Source organism: Tachypleus tridentatus, chromosome 7 (assembly GCF_004210375.1).
Source record: "Tachypleus tridentatus isolate NWPU-2018 chromosome 7, ASM421037v1, whole genome shotgun sequence".
NCBI classification, from domain to species: Eukaryota; Metazoa; Arthropoda; class Merostomata; order Xiphosura; family Limulidae; genus Tachypleus; species Tachypleus tridentatus.
In genome coordinates, this window is record NC_134831.1 from 4139743 (window position 1) to 4161178 (window position 21436).

The following is a 21436-nucleotide window of genomic DNA, read 5'->3' on the forward strand; positions in this document are numbered from 1 at the left end:
TGTCAAACTAATTCGCAAGAAATTATTTTTAATAGCATCTAAAAATTTTCAAAAGTTAAATATATACAAAGTAATTCAATTAAGGTTTCATAGTAAGAATAATTTACGAAAGTCTTGTTTCTTCATAAAGAGCAATTTCCGTTTTCAAACGAGGTGATGTGTAGATTACTTTTGTGGAATAGGCTTCATTAAGAGCAAGTAGGAGTTAAAGGCTTAATGCATATTTGTAATTAATACATCATTTAACATCTACTTTCAATAGAAAAAAAGGAAAGATTAGCTAAAAATGAATTCAGATGACCTATCAAGTGATGATAATTGTGTAGTGTGTTGTCGCAAATTGAACATATTTGCGGTTGGTATTTGCGACCATCCTGTTTGCCACGAATGTTCAACGAGAATGCGTGTACTTTGCCGGCAAAATGAATGTCCCATATGTAGAAGGGAGACGCCCAAGGTAGGCTTATTTTAATTTTTAATAATATTAATATAAACTAGAAAGGTGTGTAACCTCTGCAGTGGAAGCGTTTCGTATGCCATATCTGCCATCTTGTGAGTATTTTGACAACCCTTGTCCTATGAAAGCAACTGCAAGCCTCGAAGCATTTTTAAGGTTGCTTTGTAATGTTACTTTGTCTATATCACAACCACAATGATAGTTGATACTACACATTGATTACTCCAATCTGCTTAAATTTAACTTGAACGAGAAACAATAACATAAATAGCCATGTAATTAGAAATAATGTTAAAAATCTTATGTGCGTGTGTTATAAAGACTTATCAAATCATATCACAGTTAAGATAATATATTTTAGTGATTGAATGTACACCTTCTAATGGAATTATGTTAAGTAGTAAGGTGTTTTTGAGAAGCTGTGAACAAATTAATTAAAGATAATTAAATGTTTGTAGTAGTGAGTGGGCCTGGGTACTTTAGTAAACAAGTTGACAAGATAGCAAACACAATGAAAAATTAAAAATAGGAAGTTATGAGCATATGTTAAATAGTAAAATAAAAATATTCAAGTGTGTGAACTTTAAAATAGTAAGATGAATATTAAACTTGGATGCATTTATTGCATTTCTTTTTTGATATCAAGAATTATTGGGAAAAAGTAAATACCTCAAGGTTGTAGTTAAAATTTAAGAATATGAATATGATATAAAGGAAATTAGTGCAACTTGGTTAGATTTGGAGAATGGTGGTTATATTAACAGGAATTATTTTGCAAGTCTAGGTTTTAAGTTATTTAATGGCCATGGACTTTTGAACAGGAGTTGGGTGGCTACCTGTGTGAGTAATTAACTGTAGTCTGATAAACATAAAAAGTGGTAGTCAAGAGATTGAATACAATTGTATGAGTAATAATTAGGGTTTTAAGGGTAGTGCATTTTTAGTGGATAATGTTACAGTCTACCTGATTGGAAAGAAAGGGTGAATGATAAAATGTGTAATGTTATCATTTTTGTTAGTATAAGGATGATAGTGTAATAACTGTCTCTAAATACACCCTAAAATTCTATTGCATTCACGACTAGTCATAGAACAATGCACTGATGGGTTGAATGACCCATTTGCCACTTTTCCAAGTTCTTTTTATTCAGTTGTGCTTTTGAGCAAATTTCCATAAATATTAAATATGTGATTAAAATTCTGATAATATAAATGTACTATTTTGTGCTAACTATAAGTGTTTCCATTGGTAACACAGCTGTAATCTCATGTAAATTCTTATTGACTTCATGAAAAACAAATTCAAATAATGAGATTTATTAAGAAGTCTACTTGTGGTAAAGAAACTTAAATTTAACTTTTTATTTTAGTTTTGTTGAAAGGGGGAGAGAAGTATTTAGATGTAAATGTCTATAAAATTCTTAGTTTTTTTTTTATCCTTGCTGAAAAGAGTAAAGAGAAGCATTGAATCTATATATAGGAATTTTGAATTTAGGAACAAAAACGTTGTTTGAACAAAGTTGTAGTCTTCTTACTATAATAATAAGGATACCAGTGTGTTGTAATGAGTGTAGACAGGCTATGATAATTATTTGTGCTTTAGGTACATTACAATAAGTGTAGGTTTGTAAACTTTTCTCTCTCTTTTGAAAGCCAAGTAATTAATCTTTTCAACTATCTAAAATGTTTTAGGGTTTATACTTTCAGTCTTTCTTTGGGTTGCCTATTTAAGTGGCAAAATGGAAAAGTTAGAAATATAAAATGGAATATTAATAACATAATGCCACAAGTTGATATCAAATTTGTCTCCTCATTACAATCTTACAAAGAAAGTAACCCCACCTAATAGCACCTCCTCACATCCATATAATTATCAAGCAAAATACTTGAAGAAAATCAAACTATCAACATATAATGTACCACTTGGAAACCATTTCACAACCTAAGTCTAAGAGATAAGTGTTTTTTCAAATATCTGATTTGAACCAGTGGCTTCCATCGCTTGTATTTAAGTTCTCTAGTACTCGGGATTTCATCCCCACCACAACTTCAGCACAACTTCCTTGAGAAATTTATCAAAGTCTCTGATAATTTTAAAAATCTGACTCAAGTGGCTTTTCACTCATCTACATTCTAGAGAAAACAAGTTTAAACCAGAAATAATTTTGATAGCTCATTTCTTAACTGTTGTCAAGGAAATTAGTATCTGTTTTATAATATGGGGACCAGATCTGGACACACTACTTTAGTTAAGATCTTACCAACTGTAAGGATAACCTGTCTTTTCAGAAACTTAAAATTTCTTTATATAGATTTTTGGAGCATTTTGCTCTTTTTATCACTTCCAAATGTTCAGCAATGACTTTCAAGCATGAAAACACTTTCATGAACAAAAAGAAATTTTAAAACTCCAAATGTTTGTTTATAAATCTTTTAACTGTAAGTAGGGGTGGTGGTTCAAAGGGGCTCTTGGAGAGTTACAAGCAGTTAGGATTGAAGGTGGGTAATTGATAGAAATAATATTAATAATCAGGAACACTAATTTTTGGTCATTTTATTTTCCGTGGTTATATCGTTGAACAGTCGTATTGAAACTTTGAGTTAATTGGAAGTAATAATGACAAATCATAATGACAGTGTTTTGATTATGTGGGGCAGGTGGAAACAGTAAGTTTGATTACATTATAATTTTCATGACATAATTCAGTTGTAATTTTGATTAATAGATTATTTTGCATGACACTAATTGCTGCAATAATCCAGCTGTATATACCAGTGTATATAACACTATGATTTATTACCTTGGATCTGATAGTTATCCAAATAAGGCCACCCCAAAATTATTTGCTGGTCAGAATTTGTACTTTATGAAGTACTCTACATTAAATTTATATTGTGTTGATTTATTTACTGGAAAAATTTTATAGAAAAAAATGTTGATACCTATATGATTTTTACTAATTTACATTGTAGTTCAACCCAAAAAGCAATGAAAATATTGCAAACTGATTTTAAGAAATTCCAACCTCATGTTTTGTGATGTTTGAATTCATGTGTGAAACACCTACACATTGATCGTAAATATTTATCAGTGGTAACAACAAGTAAAGAATCCATCTAAAGCTAATAACTTTCTTAACTCACCAGCAAAACAACAAAACAAAACATAATTAATGTTTAAAACTGTCTTGAATCAAGTTTAATTTGTAACTCATAGAACTTTTGTTTTAATACAGACCACACTGGTGTTTTTAACTAATTTTGAAACAAAATACTATAATTAATAATTTACAGTTCTGTGAAGATTATTTCATCTAACTTGAACTGTTTTTTGTTTAAATAATTTCCACATCTTAATGCTTCAATTTATTTTTGTATTTGAATAAAAAATGGATACTGAATGGTGAGGCTTGAATTGTATCTGTTTAATTGCATACAGTACAGAACAAAATTTTTATAATAAAGTACAAAATGAATGATTATCTTAAAATTTTCTTATATTTGCCCTAATATTTAAGGGAAAATCAGTTTAAAAAACCAAAAGTTGAAAGTGTTTGACATAGAAAAATGGAAATTATTTTATTGTAATGAAGTATTGTAATTTTATGTAAAAAGTATTTTAATTAGCATTACAGAAAATTTCCTCAATACTATTATGTACTTCAAAGAGCACAAAAATTATGTGTCTCAAGTGAAGGTATGAAGCTGAAATGTTCTTCCATTAAAAGAATGACAAAAATCTTCCTTACAATTTTGGAATTTTTAAATCAATGTTGAAGGTAAAATTGAAAGCCTAAAACAAAAAATTGTATTTTTAACATTTTCAAGTGTCTTGACAAAATTTTGAACACGTCACAACATGATGATGTGAAAACTGAATCTAATTGTTTAAGCCTAAACTAGATACTGTAGGTTGGATCAGAGGTTCACTGTATAAAAACTAAAATCTTGTGTTAGTAATAAAGATGTTGAACCTTATCTTACTTTATCAGGGCATCTGTTTCCCATTTTTATGTATCTTGTGAATTCAGCATAATTTTTATTTATTTTGTTTTCAGGCCACAGTGTTGTACATTACACAACTACTGTAAGTCAAGTTTTCTAATTATTCATTTTCTGTATTTACATTTTCTTTGCATCATGAATAATACAAGTTGTATATCTGTTATATTCAGATGAGCTTTAACAAAAATTAGAGTACTTAGGTTTATTTTGTATTTATTATAAGAGTGAATGTCATATTGGGAAATTTTTACATGTAATTTTTTTGATACATTCTGTATCTCAGAAAAAAATAGTTTCATGAAAATAATCAACTAATTAATATTTGTTTCAGTTTATTACTGTTTTTAATTATTCTGACCAACCAAATAATTGAAATATTTTCTTTATCATTTCTCATTGGTTAATTCAAAAATAATAAACTAAACAAAATTGGTGTTTTGTTTATTACTATGTTTGATTATTCCATATATACGAGCTTCAAAGAATAATTAACAAATGTAATTGGCTTATAGGCCTGGTGGTTAATAAATTAGTCAGCATTAATAATTACTTTATAAAGGTGAAGTGGTGGCATTCTTTGTGGACTGTAATTTTAATATCTGCAGCACTATTTGTAAAGAGTTCAGCAATACTATGTGTATAGAACCTAGATTATTAATATTCAGTATACATTCACACACAGTGTGATCCCACCCAATAGTTTTTGCTCACATCCAGTATCTCTGATAAATTAGTGTCACAGATACACTGCTTAGTATTCTGAGAAAACATGATATCCAAAATAATCTAAATTGTATTATAAGGTGTAGTGAGACAGAAGAACATCTGTGAAACATTTTTTTTAATTGGATGCTGTAATGTACTGATGATTAATTTCAATATGCAAATTTAAATAATTTTTAGTAGTTTTACATATTCAGAAATTAGAAAAAAAATTTCTTTATAAAAATTCTGTAGATCACAAAATGTAGGATTTATAGTCATCTGCTTTGTATACAGGCAACTGGAGTAATATCCAGATGTGAGTAAAATGCCAGTCAAGTCCTTTAGCTCGATAACAATAAGGGAAACACTTAAGTGCTAAATTTAACCTTCCTGCAGCTAAAACACCAAAAAGAACTATTTTTATCTAAACTCTTTTTAAAAGGAAAAAGTAAAGATTACTTATTTTATGGTAAAATAAACTGATAAAAATTGGAAGAAATGTCAAGAAAACAATCTGTGGAAGGCAAAGCGATGAGAGACAAACAGGATAATTATCCACAAAGTTATCTTTAAATCATTTTTAAAATGATCATTCTTATGAGTGTTTTAAGGAAGTAGGATATTACTTTTAAAACAAGCTTAAATTACCTGTTCATGTATAGCTTCTTGTTGTTAAATATAAGTTATATATTTTTGTAAATATTTATTTCATCTGTTGTTCAAGAAAATGAAGGGAATTACTACTAAATGTTTCTAGTGTGAAAAACAACTCTAAAATATTTATAGTACTTAAATATATAGCACAAGTTACAAATGTGTATGTACCTATGAAAGAAACATAAAAATTAGCACTTGTTCTATACTGTAAGCTCATATTATAAACAATCACTAGTAAAATTAGGATTATGTCATCAAATGTTACTTGTCGCAGTGAGTTTGTGATGTGGCATTCAAGCTAAGAGAGCTAAGAATGATAAGTAATGCAAAAAAGTCATTTTGAAAAAGTAATATTTGACCATATGAACAAAAAAACTGATAAGTATTTGCTGTTTCGATGTATTTCATAACGCAAATATATACAAAGAAAAATTTCATAGTAGCTAGTCCGTACCTACACTTTAATACTGTAACTTATTCTTTTCTTTTAGTTACACTTCTACTATTACAGATTAATGTTAGTTTATCTAATATTTTAACCACTTCAGTTAAAGCACTTTTATTTGTACATTACTCTATAGAAGATAATCTCTTATTTTTGAGCCACTGAATTTTTTAAAGCAAATAATTATATCAATTAATTAATTATTATTATGACTGGCAGTGCTTGAACTTCTAATTATAACCTCAACAGAACAAAAAGAGTAGACTTTATAAATATTTGAATGATAAGGGTTCACTTTGAAATGTTTTGGAAGGACATCCTAAATGGATCAACATGTTCCTTTTTGCCCTGAAATTTTAGGTTAAAAGCAAAGTGTAGTATCTGTTTCATAGTCTATATCCCTTGTCACTTGGGCTTGGCCTGATAGTTAGAATGCTTAATTTGCAATTCTAATCAAGGGATTAAAAATTGGCATGAAACATGCGTGCCATTTCAGCTGTGAAGGCATTATAATTTTATTATCAATCCCACTGCTCATTGACAAAGGGTTCAAAAAGAGTTGACAGTAGATGGTGTTGACCAAGTGCATTCCCTATAGTCTGTCACTTCAAAGTTAAGAATGGTTAACACAAATAGCTTTTGAATGACCCTGAGCAAAATTTAACAAATAAACTCTTCAGGCTTATCTGAAGTCTATAAATGAATGTTTATGTTAATATTGATTTAAAAACTTAAATTTAAAGGATTGTTATTTATCTTTATATAAAAGTATGGAAAAAGAAGTAAAAGTAAACTAAATTTAATAACAAATATTTAAAAAAGAATCTAGTAACTGAGAAGTAGTAATTAATATACATCTATCACTTTAGGCTTAAGTCTTAAAAACTAAGAACTAAGAAATAGGTTGGTTGGATATGTGGAATAATTTTTATTAAATGATGGCTTTCATTTAAACAACACATGGACTAGCATGTTAACAAGGCTATTAACTCAGCTGGCTATAGTATTAGTAAAATAGGAAATATAATTCCTAAGAAACATTCTACATGAGACATAAAACTTGGACATATTTTAAAATATATGATTAATTGTTACTATTCTAATGCTAGGAGTATTGGAAATAAAACTGAGGAGTTCACAGTAGTTGTGGAAACTGAGGATTCTGATAGTATGGGTATCACAGAGACTGTTGGATTTCAACAATTTTGATGAGAGAATTTTTTTTTTTTAATACCAGACTACAGTTATTACTAGAGATAAGGTGTTAAAAAGGGGAAGGAATAACTTTATGTGTTAGGAGTGAATTGAATCATGTTGTGTTAGAGCATATTAAATAAAATAGAATTGAGGTTGTATCAGTTTAGGTTGATTTTAGTGGATATAAAGGGGAATGTCATGTAATTGGAATTTGTTATAGACCACCAGGTTAGAATGTAGAAGTTAATGAGAAAAATTGCATAGTGAGATCAGAATGGTAGTTGAAAAAGTCATTGTTATTGTAGTAGGTTTTAATTTCAGGGGTATTGATTGGGGAAATTTCGAGTCTGACGGTGAGGGGGACAGGTTTTTTGGAAACTTTTCAGGATACTTTTATACACCAATTGGTGATGGAACCTACAAGAAAGGAAATTAGATTTAATCAATGTGAGTATGATAGAGTTATGGTTGGTGATCATTTACGTACAAGCAGCCATTATACTATTAGTTTTGGGATTTTACTGCATGTGGAACTAAAAAGAATAGTACCCTGATTTCAGGAATATCAGTTTTGGTGGAATGAAACATGATCTGCTTTCTGGAGATTGAACTAAACAGTTGAGAGGGGAACAGATGTGGAAAGTGCATAAATAAAAACTAATATGAGAGCATACATATTGTCTACAGTAAAATAAAAGGCAACAAAGAGTAATAAGCCATTATAGTTTAGTAAAAGATTTAAAAGATCATATTAGGTGTAATGATTAAGCATGCATTTAAGGCACTTAAAGCAGCTTCATATAGTGTCAAAAAGCCAGCATGATTTCACTAAAGTTTCACTTGCTTAAAAGATCTGACATTCTTTGAGGATGTTACTGTAAGTGTTGATGAAGGAAACACTGTGAATTTGGTTTATCTTCATCTTCAGAAAGCATTTCATAAGGTGCCTCACAAAAGACTAAATCTGTAGATGTGGGGAAAATGTTAAATTGGATAAAAATTGGCTGGAGAGTAGAAAGTAGGAGGGAGTGGTAATAGATGGGGTTGGATATGACTGGATCACAGGTGTGCTTCAATGTTCTGTGTTGGGTCTTTTGATGTCTGTGATTTATGTTAATGATGATGACTCTGGAATGATTATCAAAATATTGATGTTTGCAGATGATACTAAGATTTTTGGAGTGACTAACTGTATCAGAGCTGCTGCAGACTTGCAGTTAGATTTAGGTCATTTGGTGCATTGGGTCAATACATGACAGATGATGTTAAACAAGGTAGTTTTCTTGGTCTCCATATGTTTATTGATTTCCAAACTTCTACAGCAAGCTCTACTGCATTCCCAGTATACCTGTTAGTTTACTAAACATACTATAAATGAAAGCAAAAACCATCTTTTGCTACCACAGATTATTTTTTTAGAAATAATAAAAAAAAAAATTAATTTTATTATATGCCTCCTAATTTTGCATTGTTTCTTTGTTTGGTTTTCAGACATTTAATATTCATTTTCTCTTTTCCAGTATTCTGTATTTCTGCAACCAGTATTTTAGTTCAGAATTTAAATTATTTTTGTGATTATAAAGACACTTGTTCTTGTTGCAGGTCATCTTCACAAGGAACTTACATCCATTTGCTGAGCTTTCTAAGAGCACATACCCAATGGACCAGAAATATAAGATTATGTTTGAAGACAAATCAGTTCAATCAGATTATGAAAAGTTGTTACAACATGTTTGTAGCGTGTGTCATACAAAACCAACCTTTCGAAATTTCAGTTTGCTAAAAGATCACATGAGACGATACCATGAACTCTTCTTCTGTGATCTGTGTGTGGAACATCTGAGGGTATGTTTGAAGTCTGTGTGTTTTTAATTTTTAATAGAACTAGTGTTATTTGTTGGAACTGCTGAAAACATTTCTATAATAACAACAGTGCTAAATATCATGCAAAGTACTTTACCATTATGCAACATAAAGATGAGCAAAGTTAAATAAAGCATATTTATCATTTAGTTCCACACACACACACACACACACACAAACATCATAAAGTTCAACCCTTCGCTCCATAAAATAAAATAAATCAGTAAAGTTTTAGCATAAAATCATATAACTATGGTCAATAAACATATGAGTTCCATTCCAAGTTGTGCCCTTCAATGAAACCTTGAAGTGAAACTGAACTTTGTTTCATAAATATATGTATTTATAATTACACCAAGAAATTTAACCAATGTAATTGATTACACATTAGCAGAGATTGCATTAGTTGAGTGTCTTGCAAGCTGACAATTTAGTATAAATAATGAAAGTAATGAAACTGTTGTCATTATGATTTCATGTTATTCTTTATGATTAATGACGTTACTCAGTCATGACTTCTTAAAATAATCAGTTGATCAAAACTGACATGTACAATTATTAGTTTTTAATTAATCTGATAATTAGTTATTCAAAATTAGTTGTTCCAGGTTTAACTGTGTTTCTTTATTCCATCTGTTGAAGTAATCAAAGTATTGTCATTATGTGTATTGTTAAGAATAAAGCTGCATAACTGCAGGTGCCTCACGATTAAAGAGTTTCTGGTTCCAGTCTCATTACTGCTAAACTTGATTAAGTGTTAAATAATACTGTATAAAAATTTATTATTTGTCTCCAATGTGTTATGTTTCTAATTTATAATTGTTTAACAAATCTTTAATGTTGTAGAAGCAGATAAGAGTCTACAGTTGGGTCTTGTCTTTATTTTTCAGAAATTATTAATGTATTTTCTGTTGTACGAGTACACACAGCAATTCATAAAAAAAACATCCAGATGTGTTTACAACATTAAAGAGAAACATTAGATATTTGTTGTTGTTTTTCTGTTATGTAATTTGACTGTTTATTATCAGATTTGTTGTGGGTTTTCTGAAATTGATAAAACTGCAGTCTACAGCCAATAAATGATTACTTCTGAAATGAACACTAGTTAATTAAACAATGCTTTGGAGAATATTTATGTCGTGTCTTTTTACCAGCTGCTCTAAGAATTGCCGTGATCTTTAGAAATTTGCTTTTGTTAAAGTTAAGAATGTCTGGAAGTGCATAGTAATTAGTTAATTAATTAGAAAGTCCCACAAATTGCTCATCTTTGTTAACCAAAGTGAACAATCCTAGAACAATTTGGATCAAAAGTTTATAGTTTGTTCTTGATACTTCCATTATTCAGAAACCATTTCCAGCCCTTTTGTCCATGATTTCTTACAAATGTAGACAGCAAGTTGAAACTCCAACCAGCATTCTTGGTTGTCATAATTAAATTACTTTATAGGCCAAATATATTTAACATTTATCAAAGTACTCAAAAACCAAAATTTCTCAAATATGATTTAAACAGCTTTCTTTTGAAAGCACAAGTTCAGAGGTTTATTTTTGATTTTTTTGTCTTTTTTTAAAAATTCCTGCATTAATTTGCTCATATTTCAATGCTGAAACCTTTCAGACATGCAAATTTAAAATCTTGCCCTTATGATAGAGGTTTAGTACATTTGTTTCTCACTGTTGTCTTCTTGAGATGTACACTGTAGAATTACATTATTTTTATTGAAAACAAATATTTGTCACAAGTTGGAGTACCTGTCCCATAGATGGAAGTTGTGTAAGTTTATGACTAATAAAAAGTTACCTTAGAATATGAAAAGTTGCTTCCCTTGTATGTAATTGTAAAAAATGCAAAAAGAAACCATGCAAACTGCAAAACATAAAATATGAAACTGAAAATTTTTATACATCTCTCCATGGACACAACAAACCTCCATGTCAGATTTGATGAAGTAGTGGTAAGAAACACAAAAATATCTATAAAAACTGCACACTGTAAAACTGAAAATATACATATACACCCATATAGATCTATTGAGCCTTCATACCAATTTTGGTGAAGATCCATCCACACCTAAGTCTTTACATGGATATAAAATAGATGCTACTATTATATTTATATTGACAGACAACAGATGCTACTATTATATTTATATTGACAGACAGCAATATTATATTTATATGGATATACAACAGGCATCACTATTATGTTTATCATTTACTTTGCTTAGTAATCAGTCCACAAAATAACCAGTGGAATCTTAAATGTGTTATTGAGATCTGAAATGTTTGAGTCTCATCTTGTTTGTTCTCATCAGCACAAACATTTCTAACCTTGGAATCTTTCTTAATTCACTTAAACTACAGATTTCTGGACGTGTGCATTTGGATTGGTAAAACAAATTTGTAAATAGTGAACATTTGTTTTCCAAAAGTTTATTTTAACAGTATTACTTAAGCATTTATTTCATGTAACAACAACAAAGAATCAATGAAATTGAAAGATCTTTAATTGATTAGTAAGACAGGCTAATACATACAAAGTAGAACATAGTTAAACATACATAATGTAATTCAAAGTGGGGAAAATAAGCAATTATTAAAAGAAAAATTTTTAGGTAAGAAAAATGTGATATTAATACAGGACTTTTTTTGCTACATTCACCAACCAAATACTAGCTGAAACATGCTGTGTATGTGTATATATGTCTTTGTTTCTGTATAAGGAAATAATTCATTCTTTATACATATGTAACATAAAAATAGTGTAATTTTTAACTAAAAAATATTAATTTTCGAGCATTTTATGTGCATTGCACTTTTTTCTCTTTTATTTCAAATCCTGCATCAATAAACAAAAAAAAAAAAATATATTTGTGAGTATCTATAAAATGCCAACTATTGACTTGCTTTTAAAAACAATTCAACAGATATTCAGTTTTGAACGAAAGTGTTACACCAGAAAGGAACTTGGACGGCACCGAAGAACTGGAGACACTGATGATACTTCACACAGAGGTCACCCTCAGTGTAAATTTTGTGACGAACGTTTTCTCGACAGCGACGAACTGTTTCGACACCTGAGAAGAATACATTACTTCTGCCATTTCTGCGATGCTGATGGACTTCATCAGTTTTATAGGTATTTTCGTTACCTAAACTATCCTGTAAACAGAGAACAACCAGATGTACATGCCAGATGTATTAATGTTGTTTGAGTGTTTATAGATTTTTTTACATAATGTCTGTGAATCTGTGAATAAATGTGGTGAAGATAAAGTTCATGTGTCAGTTTTGTTAAATTCTGCTGGGAACCTGCTAATCAGTAGTATGTATAACACACAAATAATATTTCTTGTTTGAAGACCTCTTTCTTTAGAATAGATGAAATTTATGTATGCATATTTTTTGATTGTCAAATACTGTATATGTATGTATTTTTTTGTGCTATTCTTCAACTTTTATAAATAAAATAGAAGTCACAGTAAAACAAAAATATCTCCAAAATAATTCACTGTCTTCCTTTTTAGTTACCACTTATTTTATTATTTCCATGAAATATATGAAATTAATATTTTATCTTGAAAAATATTGAGGCGTGTGTTTATGTAACGATTATATAAGGAACTTTTTTAATTAAATATTTTTTATCTCACATTTTGAAGTGTCTGATCCATGTAGCATTATTAGTTGTAATTGAAAAGAAATTCAAATTGGTGACTAGCCTAATAAATGACTATTATTTATTAAGATTCTTTTTAACATTCAAGTGACTATGAAGAATTGAGAAGACATTTTCGTGATGAACATTATTTGTGTGAAGAAGATTCATGTCAAGAGGAGAAGTTCACATCAGTGTTCAGGAATGAAATAGATTTGAAAGCCCACAAAGCCCAGAACCACAGCAAAAACATGACAAAGATGCAAGCTAAACAGTCCAGAACTCTAGAACTGGAATTTACTATCACTCCTCGAAATTCAAAACCAAATGGTGATTACTTATGTTGCAGATTCTTCAAAATGTTTTTCTTGTTGTTGTATTATTAGGCCTCTGAGATAAATTAAACGTGGGCTTTTATCAAGTGATTGATTGGACTGTACTGATTGTTGATGTATGTTATGGCTTCACTTTCCAAGTGTGAACGTAACTGTATCTAGTGACTGACTGATTGTATTGATTGGTAGTATAGAATATGATGGTCCAAGTGTGGTTGACAGTTGTGTATTACTTGTTGATCTATAATGTAGCTATCCAAGTGTAAACTGACTGTATCCTACGGTTGACAGGTTTGTACTGATTGTTGATGTATAGTGTAGCTATCCAAGTGTAAACTGACTGTATCCTGTGGTTCACGGGTTTGCATTGATTGTTTATGTATAGTGTAGCTATCAAAGTGTAAACTGATTGTATCCTGTGGTTCACAGGTTTTTACTGATTGTTGATGTATAGTGTAGCTATCCAAGTGTAAACTGACTGTATCCTACAATTGACAGGTTTGTATTGATTGTTGATGTATAGTGTAGCTATCCAAGTGTAAACTGAATGTATATCAGCTCTACATGCTTGTATTGATTGCTGACTTACATTGCATCTGTGTAATCATACATTTACTATATTTGGTGAAATTCAGTATTGTTGTTTGTTTATTAATACAGAAGTAATTAATATTTATCATAATCATAATTTTGATTCCATCATACTAGTTATTTTTAGGCCTTGTTAATAATCATTAGCTACTGTAAAAATAAACAATTACAACAGTTTTGTGTGTAGTTTAACACTAATATTAATACTCATTGTTACACTCAACATTTCAAAGTTTCAAATACAAGTAACGTTTTCTTAATATGGAAGGTGGTTGTGTGATGAGAGTGTTTTTATCGTGGATTCGTGTGTCAAGATGTACTGTACTATTCATGTTTGTTTTAAACCCAATGCTTTGTTTGTTCATATTTTCTGTGAGTGAAAAAAGAAAAAGAAACAAACTTTTGTCAGAACTAAAATCAATATTTATTAAGTAGCATTTAACAATGCTATTAAAAATGCAGGAACTGGGAATACTTCAGATCTGAACGTTGCTCACAGGGTTAATATTCTACATCTAAGATAAATGGTAAATATTTCAGTCCTGTGCTTAAAAATACTTTGGTGTAATTTGTTTTCACATTGCTTTGGGTACCAACTATTAAGAGAGACTAAATGTTAAAACCTGTTGGATTCCCTTATGTCAGCACCATCCTTTCACTCATTTTCTCCATGGTGTGTACATGGACCAGTTGAAGGTGGATGTTAATTTGTAACATTTTCTGTGTTATATTAAAGTTCTCAGTAAAAAAAAATACCAGATATTAAAGAGATTGTTTGATAGTACTGTTTTTGTATTTGTTTCAAATTTTAATATAATTTGATCTTCTATTTTTGCTTGGGTCTCTTACAATACAATTAATGTAATTTGTACAGTTATGTGCTATCATTTTTTACAAACAAATAAATTTGTAGTTAATGCTATTTCTTTTTATTTTAGAGCTAAATTCAGATTTAGTACTTGAACTAAGATTAATCTAGTAGTTTTGGGCTACCACCATAGTATTATTATAATTGATGTTCCAGCTTGTTCCTTTCTAATTATTTAGTGTGTTCTAACAAATTGTAGAAATACTAAAACTGCAATAGTAAGAGAAGTTAATACAATTGTGAATGTTTTGATTGCATACAAGATGTTTTTATGTTCGTCAAGATGTTCCTAGTGTAAAATGCACAAAAACTAACAGACAAGCTCAGTTTTGCTTGTTTTAAGATCATACCAAATTAAAAAAACAAAACTTCACTCAGTTACAGTCAATATTATAAATTTTACCATCAATTAAATGAGTATGGTATTGAGAATTGTGTTTCTTGAATGAATGTTAACCTTGACCTCTGTTAAACCATTAGAGACAAATGTGGATCTATTTGCAGGAAATATTACTGCAGCTGATTATGAGGATTACCACATGCAGAACAGAAGAAGTCGACGAGGTAATCCGCGTGGCCAACCGAACACTAAACCACAAAGGCAGAAAGGGTAACATGAGGCTTTGTTTTTTATACCAAGTAATAAAGACTTTTAGTAGAAATTGTATTTTAACACTTGGAGGACTGAAACTTTTTTTGAAATCCATCCATTCTGTTGTCATGCTCACAAGCTATTAACTATCCAGTCAAAAGATCATTGATTTTGTTATGTTGGGCACTGTTGTTTACCCAATAAAATAACATATTCAAAAAGGATATCCAGTATAAAGATCATTGATTTTATTATGTTGGACCCTGTTGTTTGCCCAGGAAAATAACATATTCAATAAGATTATTATTAGTTTATGTTCAATATATCATTGCTGTTTAACACATTTTAAGACTAGTTTATATAAAACTTAATCCTGACTGTTAATTCTTTCACCAAGGCAAGAAAACCTAACCATATAATATCTCAGTCTAAATTATTAAGTGGTATAAAACTAAATAATCATTTCAGTGCTTAGTTTCACATTACTTTTGTTGTGGGATTTGACTTACCTTGGTGAACATTATGCTGGACTTTGAGTCTAGGGTTCCATTGTTCACACCCTGTTGCTATAACATTGATCTTTATACTTTAAGATTGTGGGTACGTCATTGTTAAAATAAAATTGTAATGTTTGATTAGAGTAAGTAGTTCAAGATGTCTTCTGTCTAGTGTATCAGTTCAACAATTAGTGCCACAAACCCTCTTGTAGCTTAACACAAGTACCTGAAACAAACAGTTGTTATTTTGTAAGTAGTTCAAGATGTCTTCTGTCTAGTGTATCAGTTCAACAGTTAGTGCCACAAACCCTCTTGTAGCTTAACACAAGTACCTGAAACAAACAGTTGTTATTTTGTAAGTAGTTCAAGATGTCTTCTGTCTAGTGTATCAGTTCAACAGTTAGTGCCACAAACCCTCTTGTAGCTTAACACAAGTACCTGAAACAAACAGTTGTTATTTTGTAAGTAGTTCAAGATGTCCTCTGTCTAGTGTATCAGTTCAACAGTTAGTGCCACAAACCTTCTTGTAGCTTAACACAAGTACCTGAAACAAACAGTTGTTATTTTGTAAGTAGTTCAAGATGTCCTCTGTCTAGTGTATCAGTTCAACAATTAGTGCCACAAACCCTCTTGTAGCTTAACACAAGTACCTGAAACACAGTTGTTATTTTGTAAGTAGTTCAAGATGTCCTCTATCTAGTGTATCAGTTCAACAGTTAGTGCCACAAACCCTCTTGTAGCTTAACACAAGTACCTGAAACAAACAGTTGTTATTTTGTAAGTAGTTCAAGATGTCCTCTGTCTAGTGTATCAGTTCAACAGTTAGTGCCACAAACCCTCTTGTAGCTTAACACAAGTACCTGAAACAAACAGTTGTTATTTTGTAAGTAGTTCAAGATGTCCTCTGTCTAGTGTATCAGTTCAACAGTTAGTGCCACAAACCCTCTTGTAGCTTAACACAAGTACCTGAAACAAACAGTTGTTATTTTGTAAGTAGTTCAAGATGTCCTCTGTCTAGTGTATCAGTTCAACAGTTAGTGCCACAAACCCTCTTGTAGCTTAACACAAGTACCTGAAACAAACAGTTGTTATTTTGTAAGTAGTTCAAGATGTCCTCTGTCTAGTGTATCAGTTCAACAGTTAGTGCCACAAACCCTCTTGTAGCTTAACACAAGTACCTGAAACAAACAGTTATTTTGTAAGTAGTTCAAGATGTCCTCTGTCTAGTGTATCAGTTCAACAGTTAGTGCCACAAACCCTCTTGTAGCTTAACACAAGTACCTGAAACAAACAGTTGTTATTTTGTAAGTAGTTCAAGATGTCCTCTGTCTAGTGTATCAGTTCAACAATTAGTGCCACAAACCCTCTTGTAGCTTAACACAAGTACCTGAAACAAACAGTTGTTATTTTGTAAGTAGTTCAAGATGTCCTCTGTCTAGTGTATCAGTTCAACAATTAGTGCCACAAACCCTCTTGTAGCTTAACACAAGTACCTGAAACAAACAGTTGTTATTTTGTAAGTAGTTCAAGATGTCTTCTGTCTAGTGTATCAGTTCAACAATTAGTGCCACAAACTCTCTTGTAGCTTAACACAAGTACCTGAAACAAACAGTTGTTATTTTATTTCCTGTTTTTCATCAAAAAAAGGGGGTGGGATTTTGATTTTTTTTTGAAAAGCTGTTGTTTTTATGTGTAATTAACTAATGTTAAACTTTAATTTTGAAAGTTTGTTTATGATTTCCAGAGATGCTGGAGAAGTGAATGTAACAGCATTTGACCAACCTGAAAAAAATATCAATACAAAGTGTGAAAAAGAGTTTCCCCAGCTAAGTACAAACTTCACCAGAGGAGCAACCCTAAACAGCGATACTGGAAGTATGACCACTAGTAATACAATGGCAAATCGTTTGGCTAAAGCCAACCGTTTTACCATTCGTACAGGCGCTCCTCTTAAGACGGGCGGTCGAGTGAACCTTACGAATGCAGAAGAATTTCCAACTTTAGGATCTACTACAATACAGATTCCTTCACAGTCTTCTTCCCAAGTAACGGTGACATCTAAACCAGAATCGCCCGTAAGTCCGGGAACGAGGAAAACATTACTCTTTAGAATTAACAGCCAAGAAGAAGGTAATAATTCATCTAAGCGGAGGGCTCCTAATTTATCTATCCAAGTTTCTCGAACTCAAAATGTGATTCCACCAGATGATGGTAAAAACTCCATAGCAGACAGTGGGACAATGAAAAAGGTGTCAAGTTACCAAAATATAATGCTTCAAAAACCTGGAACTTCAGCTACAACAAGTGGTCTTACGTCGGTATCGTCTGATGTGCACCTGGATGTTAGAGCTTCGAGGCCTGGTGTGAAGCCATCGTGGGTTAGTACAAAGACTGCCAGTCAAGGAAAATTTGATGATGAATTTCCTCAATTAAGTGAAACAAAGGAAGTTTCTCAGTCATCTGCTAATAATGCCTGGTCCTCTGTCACTATTCCTGTTAGTAGCTGTGATGTGCCAGTTACTGAATCAAGTGACACTTCTAAACCTACAATGGTGACAGTGAAAAGTAAGTCCAAGAAGAAAAAACAGAAACCCATTAGCAATGAGATAAACATTAAAGAAAAAAATGAAACAAACAAAAAGAAAAAGAAAGAAACTGAATTTTTTATTAGAGAAGAGGATGAAGAAATTAGTTGTGGTAGCAAATGTTCTGTTGCAAATCAAGAAAACGAAGACCCCGGTTGTACCCGAGAACAAGATTCCACTACAGATCTAAATAAATCTTCAGAAGAGAACCCTAAAATAACATCTTCAGACAGCACAGAGGAGTTAACCCAACAAACTAAGAATCTAACCATAGAAGACTTTCCACCTCTTAATGTTCTAGTGAGTAAGAAGTCCTCAACTCCACCTGGCTTTAGTTCTAAAACTAGTAATGTTGTCACCACCACTCCTCCTCCTGGATTTGATTCTGGCCAAAGTGTTGTAAAACCAAGTGTCAATATCTCACTGAGCTCAGTAGCAAGACAGTTGACCTGTACAGCTTCTCCCGTGTCCTCAATGACCTTCACCAGCAGTAGTGGACGAACCTTTCCTTTGTCTACACAACCAACAATACCAAATCATAATTATACCCAACCTTCAGACTTTCAGGAGCGAAACCATGCCCTTATTCAAGCCATCCAGGTCATACTCAATGGAAACATGGAGCGGTTTCGGAGTTTCAAAACCTTTTCCGGACATTTTCGACAAAACCTCATCTCTGCTCAGGAATACTTTGAAAATTGCCTTGAAATACTAGGTAAAGCTGAATTTATCCGTATTCTCCCAGAGTTAATAGTACTGCTTCCAGACATCAACAAACAACAAGAGTTACTAATAGTTCTCAACAATTTCAAAAAAAATGAATCTGACAAAACTGGAGGAGCTATCCCAAAGAACAATACATCAGGAATATGTCATTTCTCTAGTATTCAGTTTTTGGTTTGTGCAACTTGTCAGCAAGTTTTGGCTAAAGAAGACTTTCACAACCATATGGCAGTACATAATCCAAGTACAGATAATTTGTTCCCTTCATTATCTCCACCGAGTGCCACTACCCGTATATCTTGGGTTAAAAAGTAACCTTTGTTTCCGTTTTTGTATAGAAAAATACTGTTGTACAGGCTTAGGAAATTTCAAGTCTTATGCTATTTTGTGAAGATTAAAAAAATTCATGTAGACTTTAAGGCTGTTCTGCACAAAATTAAAAAGGAAGTAAAGTAATTGTAATCAGTGAAACATGAGTATTGATGAAGTAATTCTTGTTTGGTTATTGAATTTTTCATGTCATTATTAACAGCTTTTTATTTTGTAAAAAAAAGTAATAAATAGATCTGTAGTTTCATAAAAGTAAAAGCTTATGATTTGTAACCAGTTTTTGTCAGTTTTTTTTTTTATTATTATTATTTATGAATGTGATACTCACCAAAGAATAGGAGATACTATAAAAAAAATAGTACATCACCAAAGAAATTCCTTCCAAATTTTGCTTGTAAAATTTTTTTTATTAAAGTACCTTATAAACAATCTTATAATGCAAAACAGAAAATGTTAGAACAGAATTGATACATTCATGTACACATACTGAATTCTATGGCTTTGTTTCTCATGTTATATTTGTAACATTCACCTTTCTGGGAGTATTTTAAAGTGCTCTTTGGAAACAAATTTTTGCAGCTGAAATGTTGGAAATAAGCCACCTTCACTTGAAGTCAAGTTGCAAATTATTTTTAGTGTTTTGGTTTGAGTTCACCTAGTTACCACTGATGTACTTAAGTTGTAAAATATTATAAACTTGACTGTGGACTGTTTTACAAGCAAATTGGAGAATTTTAGTTTCTTCTGTATATTTTGTTTGACAAAAAGAAAATATAGAGAAATTTATGTTTAGTCCTCCTTTAGCAAAATCTAGAGATTGAAACTTCTACATTTATAAAGTTTTTATTTGAATTATACATGCTAGGCATGACTTTTGAGACCTGGAATGGGCTCTCTAGTTTTGTCTGCTCATTTGCTGTAGGTTCTATTATAAAGAAGCTTCTGAAGATTTTTTTCTGTTAAACTTCAATAGGTGTAGGTATTAAAAGTAGCAAAACTGAAACACAATATTTAAGTTTTGTAGTTTAAATAATTTAGTTGTAAAGTCACCAATGTAAATGACATGCTAAGATGTTGCATGTCAGCATAATTCCTTGTATAAACAAAAAAAGGAAAAAAAAGAAAAATATATATGTTTACGAATGTGTGTGTGCATATCTAATTACACACACACTTTTTTCTTTTTTTTTCAAATGACTGTTTCTCACCTTTCTTAATGTGACACTCTTTCCCTGAAACAAATTGAATTGTCTTTGAATATAGCTCTGATTAAAAACAACAACAAATGATAAAAACCCCATTTCAGAATGGTCATACTTTTAACTTTATGAACACTGTAATTCAATATACAAAATGTTTTTTCTTTCAGATGCATAACATCGATAACATGAAAAATGTAGGCCCTTGGGTAGCTTTATGCTTAACATCAAACAAACCTGTAAATTAGTAATTTTCAGTTATTTTGAATACCTGTAAATTTGGTCATTAAACTTGCATCTTAAATCTGATTAAAGCAACTAAACATTTTGCTAGACTTGTGACTGAAAATTTTCTTGTCACTGATTGCCCTGCTTTTAGAAAGTAACAAATTTTATGTGTATTTTCTCATTGATCGTGAAGGTTAAAAGCTTCATCTCAGAGTAATGTAGATCATTTTAAATCTGGAATTACAGCTAGTTTTTATTAATTTAAATCTATATAAAGTTGTATGTGGTTTTAATTATTTTAATCTGGTATTATAGGCAGTCATTTATTTATAAACAATCTGGAGTTAAATGTAGATTGATTTATTTAGAAGCATTGGATTTACATGTGGTTTTATTCTTTTAGAAACATTGGAGTTATATGTGGAATTATTCTGGAGTTACAAAGAGTTTTATTTATCTTGCATCACTGGAGTTGCTCATAGTTTTATGTGCTTTAAA

The 21436-nt window shown here is 30.9% G+C and overlaps 1 protein-coding gene and 1 long non-coding RNA gene across 3 annotated transcripts in view; one reads left to right on the forward strand and one right to left on the reverse strand.

Moving 5' to 3' along the window:
• The first annotated feature begins 89 nt into the window (after positions 1–89).
• LOC143255021 (E3 ubiquitin-protein ligase ZNF598) lies at positions 90–19782 on the forward strand. Of its 2 annotated transcripts, XM_076510029.1 has the most exons (7): positions 141–457; positions 4516–4544; positions 9069–9311; positions 12260–12471; positions 13100–13320; positions 15289–15394; positions 17618–19782. In XM_076510029.1, exons 3-7 carry the CDS (start codon positions 9126–9128, stop codon positions 19494–19496), a joined length of 2604 nt encoding a protein of 867 aa, XP_076366144.1. In that variant the 5' UTR covers positions 141–457; positions 4516–4544; positions 9069–9125; the 3' UTR covers positions 19497–19782. The 2 variants fall into 2 exon arrangements, with proteins under 2 accessions (XP_076366143.1, XP_076366144.1); XM_076510028.1 differs by lacking the exon at positions 4516–4544 and having other exon boundaries at positions 90–457.
• LOC143255025 (uncharacterized) overlaps positions 11825–21436 on the reverse strand; it is a 62223-nt gene continuing 52611 nt past the window's right edge. Inside the window, exon 2 of the long non-coding RNA XR_013030414.1 lies at positions 11825–12494. This is a non-coding gene — a long non-coding RNA (uncharacterized LOC143255025). The remainder of the gene's footprint in view (positions 12495–21436) is intronic.